The sequence below is a fragment of the Chroicocephalus ridibundus genome, chromosome 1, assembly GCF_963924245.1.
Source record: "Chroicocephalus ridibundus chromosome 1, bChrRid1.1, whole genome shotgun sequence".
Taxonomy (NCBI): domain Eukaryota; kingdom Metazoa; phylum Chordata; class Aves; order Charadriiformes; family Laridae; genus Chroicocephalus; species Chroicocephalus ridibundus.
The window spans coordinates 24,526,289-24,542,066 of record NC_086284.1 but is presented as its reverse complement, the minus strand read 5'-3'; the positions used below and the strand labels follow the sequence as shown (position 1 = coordinate 24,542,066).

At 39.3% G+C, this 15,778-nt stretch overlaps 1 protein-coding gene across 4 annotated transcripts in view; it reads left to right on the top strand.

The window, feature by feature from the left end:
* The window catches only part of ATP8A2 (ATPase phospholipid transporting 8A2), a 353,486-nt gene that overhangs the window by 228,138 nt on the left and 109,570 nt on the right, over window positions 1-15,778 (top strand). For all 4 annotated transcript variants that reach the window (XM_063331450.1, XM_063331475.1, XM_063331458.1 and 1 more), the window contains exons 28-30: window positions 8,623-8,697; window positions 11,417-11,539; window positions 12,578-12,656. In XM_063331450.1, the coding sequence (XP_063187520.1) occupies window positions 8,623-8,697; window positions 11,417-11,539; window positions 12,578-12,656 (277 nt within the window). The remainder of the gene's footprint in view (window positions 1-8,622; window positions 8,698-11,416; window positions 11,540-12,577; window positions 12,657-15,778) is intronic.

Below are 15,778 nucleotides of genomic sequence, written 5' to 3'. Positions count from 1 at the left end.
CATATAGGCTTAATGGAAACCACCAGCTTCACAATACTAAGGGAAGAAGCATCTAAGAGTAAAAGTAGTATCATTTTCTTAACGAATTACAGCATTCTATACGGTCTTTTTTTAAATTCAATTCTGTCTTCCTCCATCCTGATAACCTCTGCCCCTAAAGGGTTAGTGCTTCTCGATTCAAAGAAATCTTTGCTGCGTGTTCCTGTGTTCTTGCGATGCCATCCTGGGTACTGCATGAATGAGGTCTGGGTTTGGGATTTTTTTCTTTCAATTAACTGGATATGGAAACAGGATACTGTGAGTTTAGAGAAACAGACTGCTTGTTGGGCACTTCAGGGCATGTACATACACATATGTGACAGGAAATGTGTGTTACAGTAAGGCCAGCTCCAGTTTGAGCGGGATCAGCTGGATTACAGTGTTTCACAGAGATGTAGCTCCACAAGGATACAGGGTCGCAATGTGGGTATTTAGGTACTGGTTTTTAACATTTCCACTCTCCCCTTTCCACATGCACACTATGTTGAGGGGGGGGTTTTTTTGCATTTTTTGTGCTAATTTCAGGGGCCAGATTTGTTAAAGCTTCTGGTCTCTCCATGCTCTTGTTGAACAAGAGAGGTGTTGAAATATTTTGTTGTTACGGGTCTGTGGTGATGTGCTTTATACAGGCTGCAGCGAGCCCTAGAGCACATCCCAGGTGTGAAGAGCCTTGGTGGGTTCAGCCTCACTTTTGACTTGTGGCGTTATCAGGCTTCACTCATGGAACGCTGTGTTTTGTTGGCGTTCCTTCCCTTTTTATGTTGAACAGCAGTCTTGCTGGCCTGTTGATCTTCTCTGTAGCCATTTCTGTGCTTTCCTTCCCTTTCATTGCCCTTACTTGGGTAGTAGCAATAACATCCTTTTTTCCACAGTGCCCTAATCTTCTATTTCAAATACTGCTTTTCTTGCTTTCTGGTATAATTTTTGTTACTGGATTCTAAGTGCTTAGCAATATTTCAGGTGGATAAGTTACCTTAAACTGTTGGTATTTCCTAACCTATTAACATAAATAGTTAAACCTATGTCTTATCCATTTGTTTCAGCACTAGAGAACAAATTAAGAATAACAAACCCATAGCACTTCTATTACTTTATCGGTTAAAGATACCACTTAGCTTCAGAGAAGCCAGCAGGTCATTTAAAACCATTTAATAGCATGTCCTTATCTTTTTATCCAAGATGTGGGTCAATTACACAGTTGTGAAAGTTGTATCAAGACCAGTCTGGAGTGATTACATGCTGAGGAGATATCATAAATTCTCATTAATACATGTCAAGCTATTAATAGTTCCATAGTGATGTGCTAGTACTGAAGGGCAGTTAAAGAAGTTGATTAGGTAAATCTGGGAGGCAAAAAAAAAATAATAATTTAACATTAGTGAATTGTGTTCAACACTGCAGTCACTGCTGTGTGTGCATAAGCATTCCATAACATCTTCCACATTAAAGGAAACCTTTCTTTGCTCTCTTTTTGCTAATGAAAGGAGTGTTAGAGTGATGTTTATTTTGTAAAAGGCGGCTGATAGTACCGTGAGTTCATAGCATGAGTTCCCATTGCTCAGCAGCAGAGAGTGGCCTGGCGTGATGTTTCCAGCTTGCCAACCAAGCAGCTGAGCCCACCTCGCTCCCCAGCCAGGGATGGGAGGAGGATGTAGCCAACAAACTCTTGCCTTGGTTCCTCTCAGCTGGCATCTTCCAGCCATCTCATCCTGACTTCCAGCCAGAGCAGACCCTCTGCTGTCTTTGTAGGATAATGGTGGGCAACTTTGCAGTGTTACCAGTCTTCGTAGTCTTGTTCTGGCTGTGGGTTGGACCCCCTTGACCATGCAGATGTGCTGGAACTCTGTGCCCTGATGGGGCTTGACTGAACTTCCCTGAGACATGTTGTTTTTTCATTTGATTTTTAAAAAGTCAGTATGTAAGTCCTGTCACCTCTAGGGTGTCACATACATATGTGATGAGACAATCCTAGTATAGCAGTGTCAGCTTTCTTGGTATCCCATAAAACTTAAGGAAAGATGAATAGATTCAGAATAGAGCTGGCTCTATTTTGAAAGGGAAACATTCTGAGGAACTGCTAAGTTTAACCACATCTTTTGGCAAGTACATCTGCCCTTTGGCAACACAGGCCATTTCTAATCACGTTATCGTAGGCTTGCTTCTGCAGCAATTAGTGTGCTGGAGAAATATTAAGTCCCTGGAACACTTCACGCCATAAGAGCTGGAGAAATATCTTGCCCTTTCTCCACTTGGTTTCGTAAGATTTTTAAAAAAAAGTCAGATTACAGCTGTTAAATTTGTTCTAATGGGCTGCATGTTCATTTTACCAGTCATGTAAATATTAAATGCATAATTTGGCATACTGATTAGATGTTCATGTAACTCAACACAAAAAAAAAAGAAAAACACCACCCCACTGTGAAGAGTTTGCATGACCTGCTATGTTTTGTTGGATTTTTTTTAAACACATTAATCAGTATATCAGGGCCAAGTGTTGCTGGAAGAGGCAATCTTATCATGCCTTAATGGCTAGATCCTTTGGTGTACATTGCATAGTCATCTGCAGATGTGGTATCTTTCCACAACGCTCAAAACTCCTGGGGCAAGAAACTTGATTGTTATCTAATGCTAACCACTGAGAAAAAACAGAGGTTTGCTAATTCTTATTTTATTTTAAAGTCTTCAGAATTATTGTGAGGATTTAAACTCATTTGCTAGCCTATGTAGCTGTGGGGTGATACTCCTCTTACCCCTCGTGCCCCTCTCCCTTCTGTTCTGCTCTGTGCTTGCCTCTCCTGTTGGATGTTACCAGTGCTTTGGAAGAAGGATGTTGGCAGCTGATCGGGTAGAGAAGAGGACACAGAAACAACATGTATGAGGAAGAAATCAAATTTTCTGTATGTGCCTCTTCTATAAACAGAGAAAGATGAAGCTGATAAAACTGCACGCTTTAGAATGCTGAAATATAAACTGTAGTCAGCAACAGAAGAAATAACAGCTGTTCAGGTTTATTTAATAAATTAGTCTTTAAAGCCAGGAAATCTCTATTGTATTAGTTGCTTTGATATCTGTATGTCTGACCAAGCTTTGTAGTAAATGCATAGGGGTTTTTTAATGAGACAAAAGCAGCATGAAACTTTAAAAATAATTTTTAACACCGACAGAGAAGATTTGAGATTATTTTTAAGCTTAAATGGACACTTGTTTAGGTGGCACAGGCCTGGAGCAAATGCTTTTCAATTGAAAAATATCAAGCTGTTTTCAGCAAAGAGTTAATAAACGGTGGGGGTATAAAAGGAGCAAGGGAAATATTCCTTGGCAAATCAAGTGAGTCTCGGGCAGCCATGCCTACCCTGTCGAATCTTATTAATAAGGCTCTTTACCTATATTATAAAATTGGTGCTGTACATTCTCTAATGAAGGGATTATTTTAGGCTGTGTGCATTTGGGCAGGAATAAGAGCCCGGCATTGAGACAGACATCTGTAACGAGAGGTTTTTAATCGGGATACATTATTAATGAACTGCACAGGAGACACACAAACCTGCTTTATTAGGCAAAGTGTAAATGAGCCTATTTGGTAAGAACATGCAAAATATGTGTGTGCTGAGAGAAGATATTTTGAGAATTTAACTCATTTCTGAACAGTAAAGGCATCCAGTCCGGCTATAATTGGTGCCTGTGGCAATTGTTGATGCTCTGACTACATTAGCTTTCTGTGCCCTTTAGCAGAATTGGGAAAACATTTCTAGTACTCGTTAAGCTGTCTATTATCAAGACATCATAAATATACACATTTAGAATAGATGATTTGCTATCCCAGTGCCTTAGAGCACTTAAATAAATTAGTTCCTACTATTTCGGGCATTACTGTTGCTGTAATTATGCATGAAGCAATAATGCAATTAAAATTGCCTTCCAACTTGCTCAAGTGGGAATATTTTTTGAAAATAATAGTTGATCTTTTCTCAAAATATACTCTAGAGCAGGTGGATAGGCTGCGTGGCTCAAAACAGCAGTGCGGGACTGCTTTACCTCGAGATCCTCAGTTTGCCTGCAGCTCGAGTCAATATTAACCAAGTATTACCATCTGTTGGCTTTTGTTGACCTCTGGAAGGAGGCAGCAGTCTCATTTTTTTTCTTTTTATTATTTTTTTTTTCTCCCCCCCCACCTTCTCTGGTGGCAAAGTGCCCACATCACAGCTGGCATCGAGTGCTTCAGCAGTGGGGTTTCTTATTTAAAGAAAGCAGCCACACTTCAAGGCAGGAAACGGGCTAGTTTTTGCTTTGCAATATGTTTCACTTTCTTTGTGCACGATACCTACTGATTTCAGATCTTCGCAATATCTGCTGTAATAAAGTGCAGCAATATATCAACCCAGATTTCAGCCTTAGGTCTGAATTTTTTTACATTTAAATTGGACCTCTTGTTCCTTGGGAGAAAAATACAGATATTTTGTAACTGAGTTACAAATAAGCTTTTCCAGCTTTTTGGCAGCCAGGTAATAGTTAAAGTGAAAAGGTTTCTTTTTTCCAGCCAGAAAAGCGGTTTAATAACTTCAGGTCCATTTGTTCATAGCAGCACTGGAGTCGAGCCCTGCAAACCCCTGGAGCTTGGCAAGCCAGGCAGACTTGGCAAGTTTTCCTACCAACTTCCCAAGTCTGAGTCAAGCATGGGTTGTTGCAACTCCAAATATATTTAGTACATTTTGTTAACAGGAATGTTGAGGTGGAGGGTTGGTGGTTTTTGGTTTTTTTTTCTTTGCTGACCTTAAAGAATACCATATTCTCTCCACAAACAGCTGGTCCCTAAACCATGCATGACAGTTTATGGCTTGTGTTAAATTTGAAATAAATGTATATTTTACACAGAGTATCTGGTGTACTCTTGACACTATAAGATATTGAGGAAGTATATGACATTCTTTCTGTTGATTGGCATTTGATAATGTGGATCTCTGGAAAAGAAAAGCATAGCTGTTACTTTTCAGTGCGTCGTAACTGTAACAGCTTTTGCCCTCTGTTTGGGGTGTGTGGCGCACGCAGACTTGCGTAAGAGTTGGGAATGTGCTCACTTCTAATTTTCACCTGTATGGATCCTGCCAAAAGAAAAATAGTTCAAATTTGGCTTTTGAAATAGCAGAATGTTACTTCTTGCCCACCTAAAATCATAGCAGCCTTGAAATAAGGAGAAAACTTTTCGGTAGAAAACTCTTTCAATGCTGAAAGAAGCTGCGGAAGGCCTAAAGATGGTGACACCTAGGTATCTATTTACCACAGTCAGGCACATCCATCTCAATATTCTCCTATAGCGAAGGACTAATCTCAGGGTGGTTTTAGCAGGATCTTTAATGAATTCTGTGTCACCCAATTATGGTAGAGTAGGAACTTTGAGTAGAAAGAATTGGGTTGTTGAGAGGGTATTTTCCACCTGTACTTTGACAGTCTCTCTACTGCTTTGTAATACGTCTTAACTGCCTTGCTTTTTCTAAGTTTTATATGATTGTATCTTCACTTCATTACTGCTAATACTTTTGTTGGGAAATGTGAATCTAAGATGTTAGCTTTGCCTGGTTTGGGGCTTTTCTTCTAGTCGTGGGCCAGCTACAGAAAGTCTCTGGCTGCTTTGTTTTATCCTCTTGATGGAAAATCGGAAAAGTCTGTTGCTGGAGGACTAGTTGTGGGAGGCTATGGTTTCAGAACGCAATGGTTTCCTAAGTAGCATGAGCCAATGTCATAAAAGACCTTAACATTTGCTACCAAACCTTTGAAGTTTGCTTTGCCCGGTGGAATCTAGAAAACTGAGCAGAACACAGGCTGAGGTTGCCAGCTAGGCAGACAGGCTTCTGACTTGTGAACTACTTATGTTTTCTAGGAATGCTGCCCTCATTTATAGTTGTGATTAATTAATTGCAAGAAGCCTGGAGGTGATAAATGCCTGGATCATCATTGCTAAATATCTGGGAGTATGCTTCTTTAAAGCTCTGTTTCTTCCTAGGAGAAGCAGCTCTCAAGTTCCTTACCTGACAGCCCCAAATTAATTGTCATTTCTTTTGGGACCTCAGGCTTTTTACCCAAGATCTTCAATATCTTTCATTTGAAGAACTGGGGTACACAACTGGTTGAAACACTCCAAGTGCGAGAGTAATACTAGTCACTATGCTACTTGGGGCCATCGAGTCTTTAGAGTAAGATGCAGAGAGCAGTGATCATTCAGTAGAAGAGTAGAAGTGATGGAAAAAGGTTGGGATGTAGAATGTATCTTCCTTCAGTCCTTTTTCTGGACAGAGCTGGAGAGATGAATGCTTAAATGCTTACTTAATTTAAATTGATGCATGATTGACAATGTGAAAGAAAAGGGATTTTTTTTTTTTAGGAAACTGGAGAAATGTTTTGCAGTTTACTACGTTGATCCATTTTAACTAAATGGAGATGGAATGAAACAGCTGGCCCTTAGGAGAGCTTACAGGGGCACTTGTAAATGACAGACTGCAAAAAGGGCAGCAGGTATAGAAAAGCACAAAATTTAGGATAATGTAGGGTGAAATCAATAGTGAGTCCCTGCTAGAAAGAGCAGCCGAATGTTAAAATAAATAAAAAGTAGGAAATAAGTCTAAATAGCTGGCCTACTGTGCAAGGCATATCTATAAGCAAATGAGTTGAGATCAGTGTCATTGCTTCTCACTGAACAGTGAAAGTGCATTAGAATGATGATTAATTTTAAAGAGGAATGGTGATAGAACAGATGTAAAAGCAGCTGTAAAGGGGCAGAATAAAGGTTCAGCTAACCTTGGTTTCTGGTCTTCTGTGGACAGTGGTAGTTCTCTGGCAGACTCATCTGGTCTCCAGCTTTCCTTCCATGATTCTTTCCTACTTGCTTTTTGCATCCACAGCATCGTCTGTCTGGCAGGCACTTCCATAAATCAACCATGTGTTGTGTCAGAAAACATTTCACTTTGTCTAGCCTGCTAATCTAATTTCTTGCCATAGTGCTGATTTGAACAGCTTTTCCTTATTCTTGTCAATCTTGTAAATATTTTAATCTTTCCCTAAAGTGTTTCTGTCCCATGTTTGAGTCCCAGGCTGTTTAGATATTGCACCCATGAAGACAGTTGTGGGACTTGAATGCGGTCTTATTACCTTCCCTTGTCCTCCTTTCTAGTTATTCTATACACATTTTGGGTGGGAGCAGAGAAGAGGCCAGATGAGATGCAGTTAACTGATTGCTGAGGTATTTTGCTAGGACACTAGTATTGTGCAAGTGAGCCAGAGAGTAAATCATGCTGGTGGGAGAGTGAGAGCTGCTATACGGGAGAGACAGAATGGTGTGAGAAAAGATGCCAGGCAGGCAGTGCCGTGGGCTCTCAGGCAGTGAAAAGGGAATAGGCATGGGCATCATTTGGCTGCTCTGCAGTGCCTAGTGCATCCAGTGCAACCTCAACTTGTAAAGTAAATGCAAGACAAAACATGTTGAAAGGGGGTGAAGAGGGGGAGTGTTTCCACACACAGTGTTGAACTAATTCTGAACGAAGCGCTGTGATGCACTGTGGATTTCAAAAGGGACTGCAGACACAAATTCACGGAAATCCTTTGGTATCTATTAAGTGCAGTGATTCATGTGCAAACTGTTTCAGGATGCCCTTAAACTGATGATTGTTCTTCAGGTTTCAAATTTACTTGGGAAAAGATAATTCTTTCCTAAGCTTCTTTCAATGCCTGCTGACTGAGAAACTTTGTTCCAACTCAGTAAAGCAGTTCTTGCTTCAAAAAGCTGCTTAAACAAGATAAGAAGTAAGCTCAAGCAAGCTAGGTCCAAGGAAATGCTGAAAAGAGTTTACCTACACATTGCTGCTTACAGCAGTCTGCTGGGATTGCGGCATTACTGAGCCTTTGTCAGTTAGAAGGCAACTTGATGGCCATCTAGCCCTCTGGCTTCAAGTAGGGTGAATGCTAAATTCAAACCAGGCCTCTCAGGGCTTACCCACTTGGTGTTTGTAAACTTGTAAAAAGGGTGGAGACTCCACAGCCTCTTTTGACAACCTCTTCCAGTGTTTCATTATTAAATCGATAGTTTATTAAATAGTAATGTTTACGACATGTAGAAAATAAAATTGTGATATAATTATGTAAGTGGTAAGTCGGTATCACTAATTCTGGGACTGTAAAAGTAGGATACAGAAGTCAAGCAGAGTATCCATCAAAACACTCTTACCTTGAAAATTCCGATCTTTGCTGACTGTGATGGAAACAAGGTTGGCTTTTGGCTTCGAGCATGTTAATTTGCCAGCAATAAGGATTTCTAAATAGTTTGAGGCCATTTATTTTTTTTTTAGAGTAATAATGCAAATACAGCAAATTGCTCCATCACCTGAGTATTTTATTTTGGATAAGCAGTACTCTGGCAGTATTTCAGATGTAAGAATTTAGAAGAGAATAACTGCCTGGCACTGCTGATAATTATTTTTAGCATGACAAGCAGCTGTCTCCAGATGGTGGTGTGTCTTCCACTTATCTACTGTAAATGGAAACATGTACCACAGTAGTAATCTAAAGCTTCTTGTAACTTGTCTGTCTTTGTTTCAGCTTTGGTTTGCTTTCGTTAATGGATTTTCTGGGCAGATCTTATTTGAGCGATGGTGCATTGGTCTGTATAATGTGGTAAGTGCTACGTGTTTTGACATGATAGTGCTCGGGACTTGTGTGTTATTTTGTTGCATCCCATTTCTCACAGGTAACGGTCTTGGATGTATATCGGGAAAGGTGAGTTCATTTGTAAAAGCCATTTTGAATCCGCTCTGAGGTAGATAAAAATTCACTTTGGATGGTGTTTTTATCACAAAAATAAATTTGGGAAAATGACTTGAAAATATGCATGTTTGGCCTAATACGATGTCCATAAAACTTTGCAGCTTTTAGATTGAATTTAATTTCCTCTTCGAAAGTGTCTTCAGTCTTTTGTACTGAATATTTTGCTGGCTGTTCATGTTCAAAATAGATACAGAGTCTTAACCTTCGATTTTGGACCTTTTTTTTTTTTCCCCCCTCAGACCCTGTAACAGTAGGGTGCTCAGAGAAGTGTCACGCAGGTGCTTTGGGTTGGCTCATGCTATATTAGGTACGGAATGGGATGTAGCATTGCCATGTCACCAGCATTTCTCACTTGACCCAAGAGCAGGTTGTGTCAGTCCAGGAGTGATTTCTGATTTTTGCCGTGCTCTGCAGTGTGCCACACTGTGCCACATGTCTTTATCACTTTAATAATATTATTTGATCAATAACATCGATTAAAGGCTTGAGGATTTCTGGGACCAAATTCCATAGCATACCATAGACCTGTGCTGGTGTTTTCCGCACTGTTACCTCTGTAACGTTGCTGGTAAGTGCCCTGGCGTCTGGATTTATAAGCCATTAGGACGCTTTGTTAGTGTTGAAAAATCCTTTGCATTTATCTTTGGAGGGAGGAAATTTAATTTTTTTTCTTTAAGCAGACTCATTCCAAATATATGGTAATATAGAAAAAGCGAGCAAATTATCTCTATCAGTGAGTAGTATTAATGGAAACACTTAACTTCTGTCACATTAATCTTAAAAATGACGGCACAAACCCTCATATTCCATAAGATTTCATATTCTTCATGGAAGATATTTATTCAGGGATTTTCCACTCCCTTGATTCTCTTCATCCTAATTTCCTGACTGTTACTCAGTCTCTGTCATTTGTGTTTAGATATTTGCATCTATTATCTTTAAACCTGATTTGATGGATCTACCTGCGCTACATAAAGCTCATGTATGAAACTCTCATCTTCTAGAATCAGTGAAGTAGAAATTAACCCTTGTTTTGTAAGTTGGTGTTTTCTAAAATTAGAACTGGTTACGTAGACTGGTGAACAATCAAGTGCTGGTAGGGTATTGGGGACTTCTGCAATTTGAAGGGGTTAGATTTTAAAGTGGTTTTATCTCTGTCATTCTCTTCTGTGCAGATTAACCCTTTGTTTCATGAGTAGTCTCATTAAAATGTTACGTGTAGGAAATAATAGTAGCATTGTAATTCTTGCTTCTGCACTGGTTCACGCTGCAAGTTTACCTTCATAAACAAAAACACTAGAAGATTTACTTCGAGTGAGAATGTTAATGCCCCAATAAAAATGGGAAACGTGGGGAAATACCTTAATGCTGTATGAGATAGTGCCCATTTTTTTGAATATATTGGACCAGTGATCTTAGTTTCAATCCCCACCCCCAGCCTGCTGCCATTTTAACCATCTGGTTTATCACTTTATGAGCAGAAGCAGCAGATTCCCAGTTGGATCTAGGGATGTAATTATTGATTCTCACTAGTTTCTAGTCCTCTGTGTTTCTCTTTGTGTACTACCCGACTGCCAGCTCACGGCTGGTGGGAGCCACAGCTCAGCTTTTGCAAGCATGCACACATGCTAGAAACGGTTCATCACTTCAAGCTGCTGCTTAATTTCAAGAACGCTTCTCAAACGGTTAAAAATAATGTATGTATAGGATTAGATATTATTCTTCTGATATAAACTGTTAATGTAAAAGGAAGTGAATGAAGTTTAGTTTTCAGACATGCACACTGGTATTATTTCCACATTGTGCCTGCGCTGCAGACCGCAAGAAACGTGGATACCCAAGCTGGCTTTAAATGAGCTGCCTCAGATCCTGGAAACACTTTAAGAGCAGCAATGTGGGACTCGGCAGAGGCTAATTTACTCTGCTTCTGGCAAAGTGTCCTGCTGCCTCTCCTGGAAAGCTTCCGAGGCTCGGTCATCTAGGCGTCTGCCCATAGCACAGACACGTACTGCAGTTAATTTGTTCCTATCAGTCCATGCCTGCCTGGAGAATCCCCAAAGTACCATAATACAGAATGGCCTTTGTTTTTCAGTAGATTTTTTTTTTTAAATGCGATTTCCACATTTGCTTTGTCTATAAAGGTTGCTTTGGTTAAGCATATTACATATTTAATTACGGCTACAATTGCAGCTATGTTTGAACCCATTCCCACAAGGCTTTCTTGAAAAAGTACACGTTGTCTTTCCTTTGCAAGCTGATGTGTTTTACCCTCCCTAGATTAGCTGGTACATCAGAAACTACTGATGCTTAACTACTTGTGTTTTAGCTAATTGATCAATAGTAAGAATTGTCTTTCATGCTTCTATTGTTTGTAAGTCAGTATTTGAGAGTTATGAATTGCTGAAATTCATGTTTGGACACTTGAAAATTATGTCAAATAACACGCTAGTTGGTCATAAGTCTTCACTGAAGTCTGTGGGAATTTTGCTGTTGTCTAGATACTGATATATTATCTGAGATCCACTTAAAACTAATAGCTGCTTTTAATTAGTACATGCTTTCCTTTCAGATTTTCACAGCGCTGCCACCCTTTACTCTGGGAATTTTTGAACGATCGTGTACTCAAGATAGCATGCTTAGATTTCCACAGCTATACAAAATTACTCAAAATGCTGATGGGTTCAACACAAGGGTAAGGGAAAGTCTGTTTCTTTAAGAACAACAATGAACACTCTTATTTCCAGGTCTTTCTCATCAGAAAATAACTTATTCCCCACTGTTACTCTTGCTTCATTTAGCCACTGAGATTAAGGTTGTTCTGCCTCCCAGTTCTTTTCAAGGGATTGTATTTTTTTTGTTAAAAGAGAGTCCTCGTTTTTAAATAAGGATTTCTGATATGGCTTCAACTGAAACTCGTCCTGAAATCTTGATTCAAAGAAATATTTGTATATGAGTATGATTTTTCAATTCACAGCTACTGGTAAATGGTGAGTTTACCATTTTCATAGGAACTGGATAACATCGCCTTGATTTTATTTAATGTACGAGTTGTCATCGTGCTCTCTATGAGGGGGCTTTTTCACAGTTAGTATAGCTCTTCCCATAGTTCTTTCAGAAAATAAAATTTTGATTGGTTTATTTGGACTTCGACTTTTGAAGAACACATTTTACTTCATTTTGCTATTTAAATGCTGGAAAATACCAGCATTTGGTATTCTGTCTTTATTCCATAACAGTCTCACATCTAAATGTACTTCTGGTTCAAGGAAGCTGCATGACTGCTTTGTTTGGAGAGGAAATTGTAGAATATGTAAAGGTCTAGTTTGCGAAACAGCCTTATCTGTAAGTTAAAAATTGTGGGGCACAAAGTATTTGCTCTTCCAAGAAATAGAACATTTCATAGTATTGAATCAGTCTTTTAAAATCATTCTTTGAGGTAATTAAAGAAGGCTGACTCCATCTGTTTGCTGTATTTTGACGAAGATCTTAAATAGCAAGCATGCTGGCCTATTATGTTTTAAGTTGTTAGAATAAAACCATCCAACTGGACCAGTGTTTTCTTACGAAAGAACAGAAATTGTAGGAGGAAATAGATCCTGCAGAAGTTTAGGTATTTCACTTCAGGACAAACATTTTCTGACTCTAAACTACACAATGAAGTGTTTGTTAGGAGTTTGAGAGAGGTCAAGAGTTTTGGACTTTACTGACGACTTGGTTTGTTTTCCCTCAGGTTTTCTGGGGTCACTGCATCAATGCCCTGATCCATTCCATCATTCTCTTCTGGTTTCCACTGAAAGTGCTGGAGCATGGTAAGGGCTTCATTATTTCTTATGTCAGTAACTGATGTTCAGTCTTACAGAGCCCAGTGTGTTTGGGGAACGGGAGGTCGTGACAAGTCGCAAGAAAATAATACGGACAGACAGTTCAATGGGCTGTAGCTGCTGAACTTGGCTAGTTACCTAGTGGCTTTCAGAACTTACTCTAATTTAACGTAATTATTGTTCATATAGAAACTTTAATACTTGAAAAATTAAATTGCTGCTTTGCCAAAAAGTCTTACTCAAATACTGAATAATGTTCTATACAATGACTTTTTTTTTGTAGTGGATTGAGATCTCCACTTTTTACTGTATAATGTTCTTACAGCAGCTGTATCACAACCATTTGCTTATATTTTGTTGGATCTTTCCCATTCCATAACACAGTACTGTAAAATGTAGGATAAAATACTACTGTTAAAGTAGTATTAAAGCCTGTGGAAAAAATGAATTGGCTGGAATGGAAGCAGACCAGATCAAGAGCCAGAGATATTGGGGAAATGAGACTTTTTGTTTTACAAATTAGGCTTATTAAGTCTTGCTTTCCATGAGAGGTAAAGCAACTACATGGTATTTCAGGGAACAGTAAATCCCATATGGTTTCTACCTAGCTTTACAATATAGTTGTGTGGGCAGGAAAAAACATGGGAAACCTGTTTCTTTTTACTGTTGTAAGAAATAGGATTAATCAGATGAGGAATTTGGGGCAGCAGTGGGGGGAAGAGTATTTACCTAAGCCCACGAATTTTTCAAAACTAAAACTCTTTCCTGGAAAACACTTATTTCAGGAAAACCACCTCAGCTCCAGGATGGATTAACTGGGGAGGAAGGTGAAAGGGAGGGAAGACGAATGCTCACATCAGAGGCGTGATAGTATATATACTTGTGGGAGGCAGGTTCATGTTTCTCTACCTGGCTGAGTAAAACATCGTATCCTTAAGTGGCAGCTTCACACGCTGTCTAATGGACCATACAGGAAAGGACTTCCCTTTCCTCTGGATGTAGGCTGGGAGCTCGATTCAATTTTGGGGGAGGGGGACATTTTTATGGTTGGTAGGTTTTCTCGATTTGAGGGGTTTTGTTGTTCTGTTTCACTATTTTTATGAGAATTGTTAATCTCAAATAACCCCTTTTTAAATCCAACTTCAGAAATTTCAGGCTGATGTCTGTAGTGGTTACAGTTAAAGAAAAATACAGGTTTTGGTTTAGTCTTCCATAAATGTTCTTCTAATTCCTAAATAGATAACGTACTTTTAATTTCAACAATTAAAATGGTAAGACTAGAATATTTACCCGCTCAAATGGTAACTTTGAGTTCCTTTGAATAGGTCGCTTAGTTTGCTTTCTGAAGAGGAACGAATATTGAATTTTCAAGTTTCTTTGTATTTCCAAGTGAAAAAGGCATTTCAGTGCCAGAGACAAAAATGTGCCATTAACTCTGGGATATGTTTTAACCTCTCGAGTTCCTTAGAATGTGAAGTGCATATAGCCCATGAACGGACAGTTGTATAGTTTTAGAAATTAATGTTCACTGAGCGTCCTGCTGTTCTCGTTAACAGAAATACCATTCCTTTAAGGACCGCTTAGCCTCCCAAAGTGGAAGGTCATGGAAATCACTGGGAAAAAAAGGCATTAACTTACTCCATTAAAATGTAACTTTAAAAAAAATTGAGACTTATACCAAAAATTATTCAATTACTTAAACATGCACTGTCATGTTGCACTCGAGTAATATACTGGCAGAGTCATTAGGTCAGTTTGTTCTAGATCTATCAAAACCAACGTGTGTTTAGGAATGCCTTTTTCTGAATAAAATGAGACTTCTGGCATCAGCAGGGCTCATTGGACATGGAAGGCTCAGTTCTCTAATGCTCTTCACTTTTTTCATTGACACTAGGGGAAGGAGCAAAGTGACTGTTAAAACTTAATGTCTATTTGTGAATGATGTGGTAAATGCCTGAAGCCAGAGTACCGGGGGAGGAGCTGGGCTGATAGAGATTCCACTGGCTGGAAACCAAATCAATTCCTAACCAAGCTGTCTCAGGCTTTAGCTCCTATTGCAGTGTTCATGACCAGTCTGTCTGCTTCTGTTTCTTAGTAATTGGGGTTCAAAAGAGAAAAGAAAGCAGGTATATAGAACCAGCAACTTCTGGAAAATATTCACAACCTGTTAGTTCTTCAGAGGCAACCACATGTGGCCATTGTAGAAGAAAACCCTAACAAGTAGCTTGGGGTTACTGCACGCTGACTAAATATGTAGTCTTTTTACCCATAAGCTAGTCGGAGTCTTCACCACAAAAGCCAGGGTGTCAGGGACTCTTTTCTGTAGACTTAAAAGCTTACTGATCTTGGAGACCTACGTTATAGGAATGTAGTTAACTAAGTAGATGAACCTAGTTTAAGAATGTCAGATCCAGTTTTGCAAATAAATCTAGCAAAACAGTACCCTCATAGTAGAAGCAGTGTGCTAGGCAGTATGTGTTTAGGAACAGGTCCAAGGTTTTATCTTAAGCCTTTTTCATCCCTGCTGTTTGTGTATTTCTTTAGCAGTTATCTTAAAACCTGTGAAAATAGCAATACTTACTATGCTTGAGTAATGCTTGAAAGCTCCTGTGAGTACGAGTTCATTTGGCATTAGCGTGGCTGTCGAATGTGCTTTCATGGTGTTCCGATTTTATTCAACAAGGGCTAAGAAAGACTGAACAGATATTTGAAGTGTTGCCAAGGTTGGCACTTTCAAATGATAGATTAACATGTACTTACCCTTGTGCACACTGACTAGAGAAAGGGTGGGTGGAGACTGAATGATGCTCGATTACTCAATTAACCTCTTAGATGTTACATGTGTCCTTCATAGATGAAATTTTTGCATTTTTTCTTAATTCAGCTCTATGTCACCACAAATCAGCTGGTGTTTTACAGGCTTTTTCTTCACAGGCATAGCAAATAATGGGATTTGTTAGAGGTGTCAATTGTACAGAACAGACAGCGACAGAATTGACATGACATACCTCAGCTCTTATAGGCAAATTACACATTAGGGTCTGGCAAACACTTCCCCTTTCCCAAGGACAGCTTCTCGCAGCTACAACTATGGATATACATATGCTCTA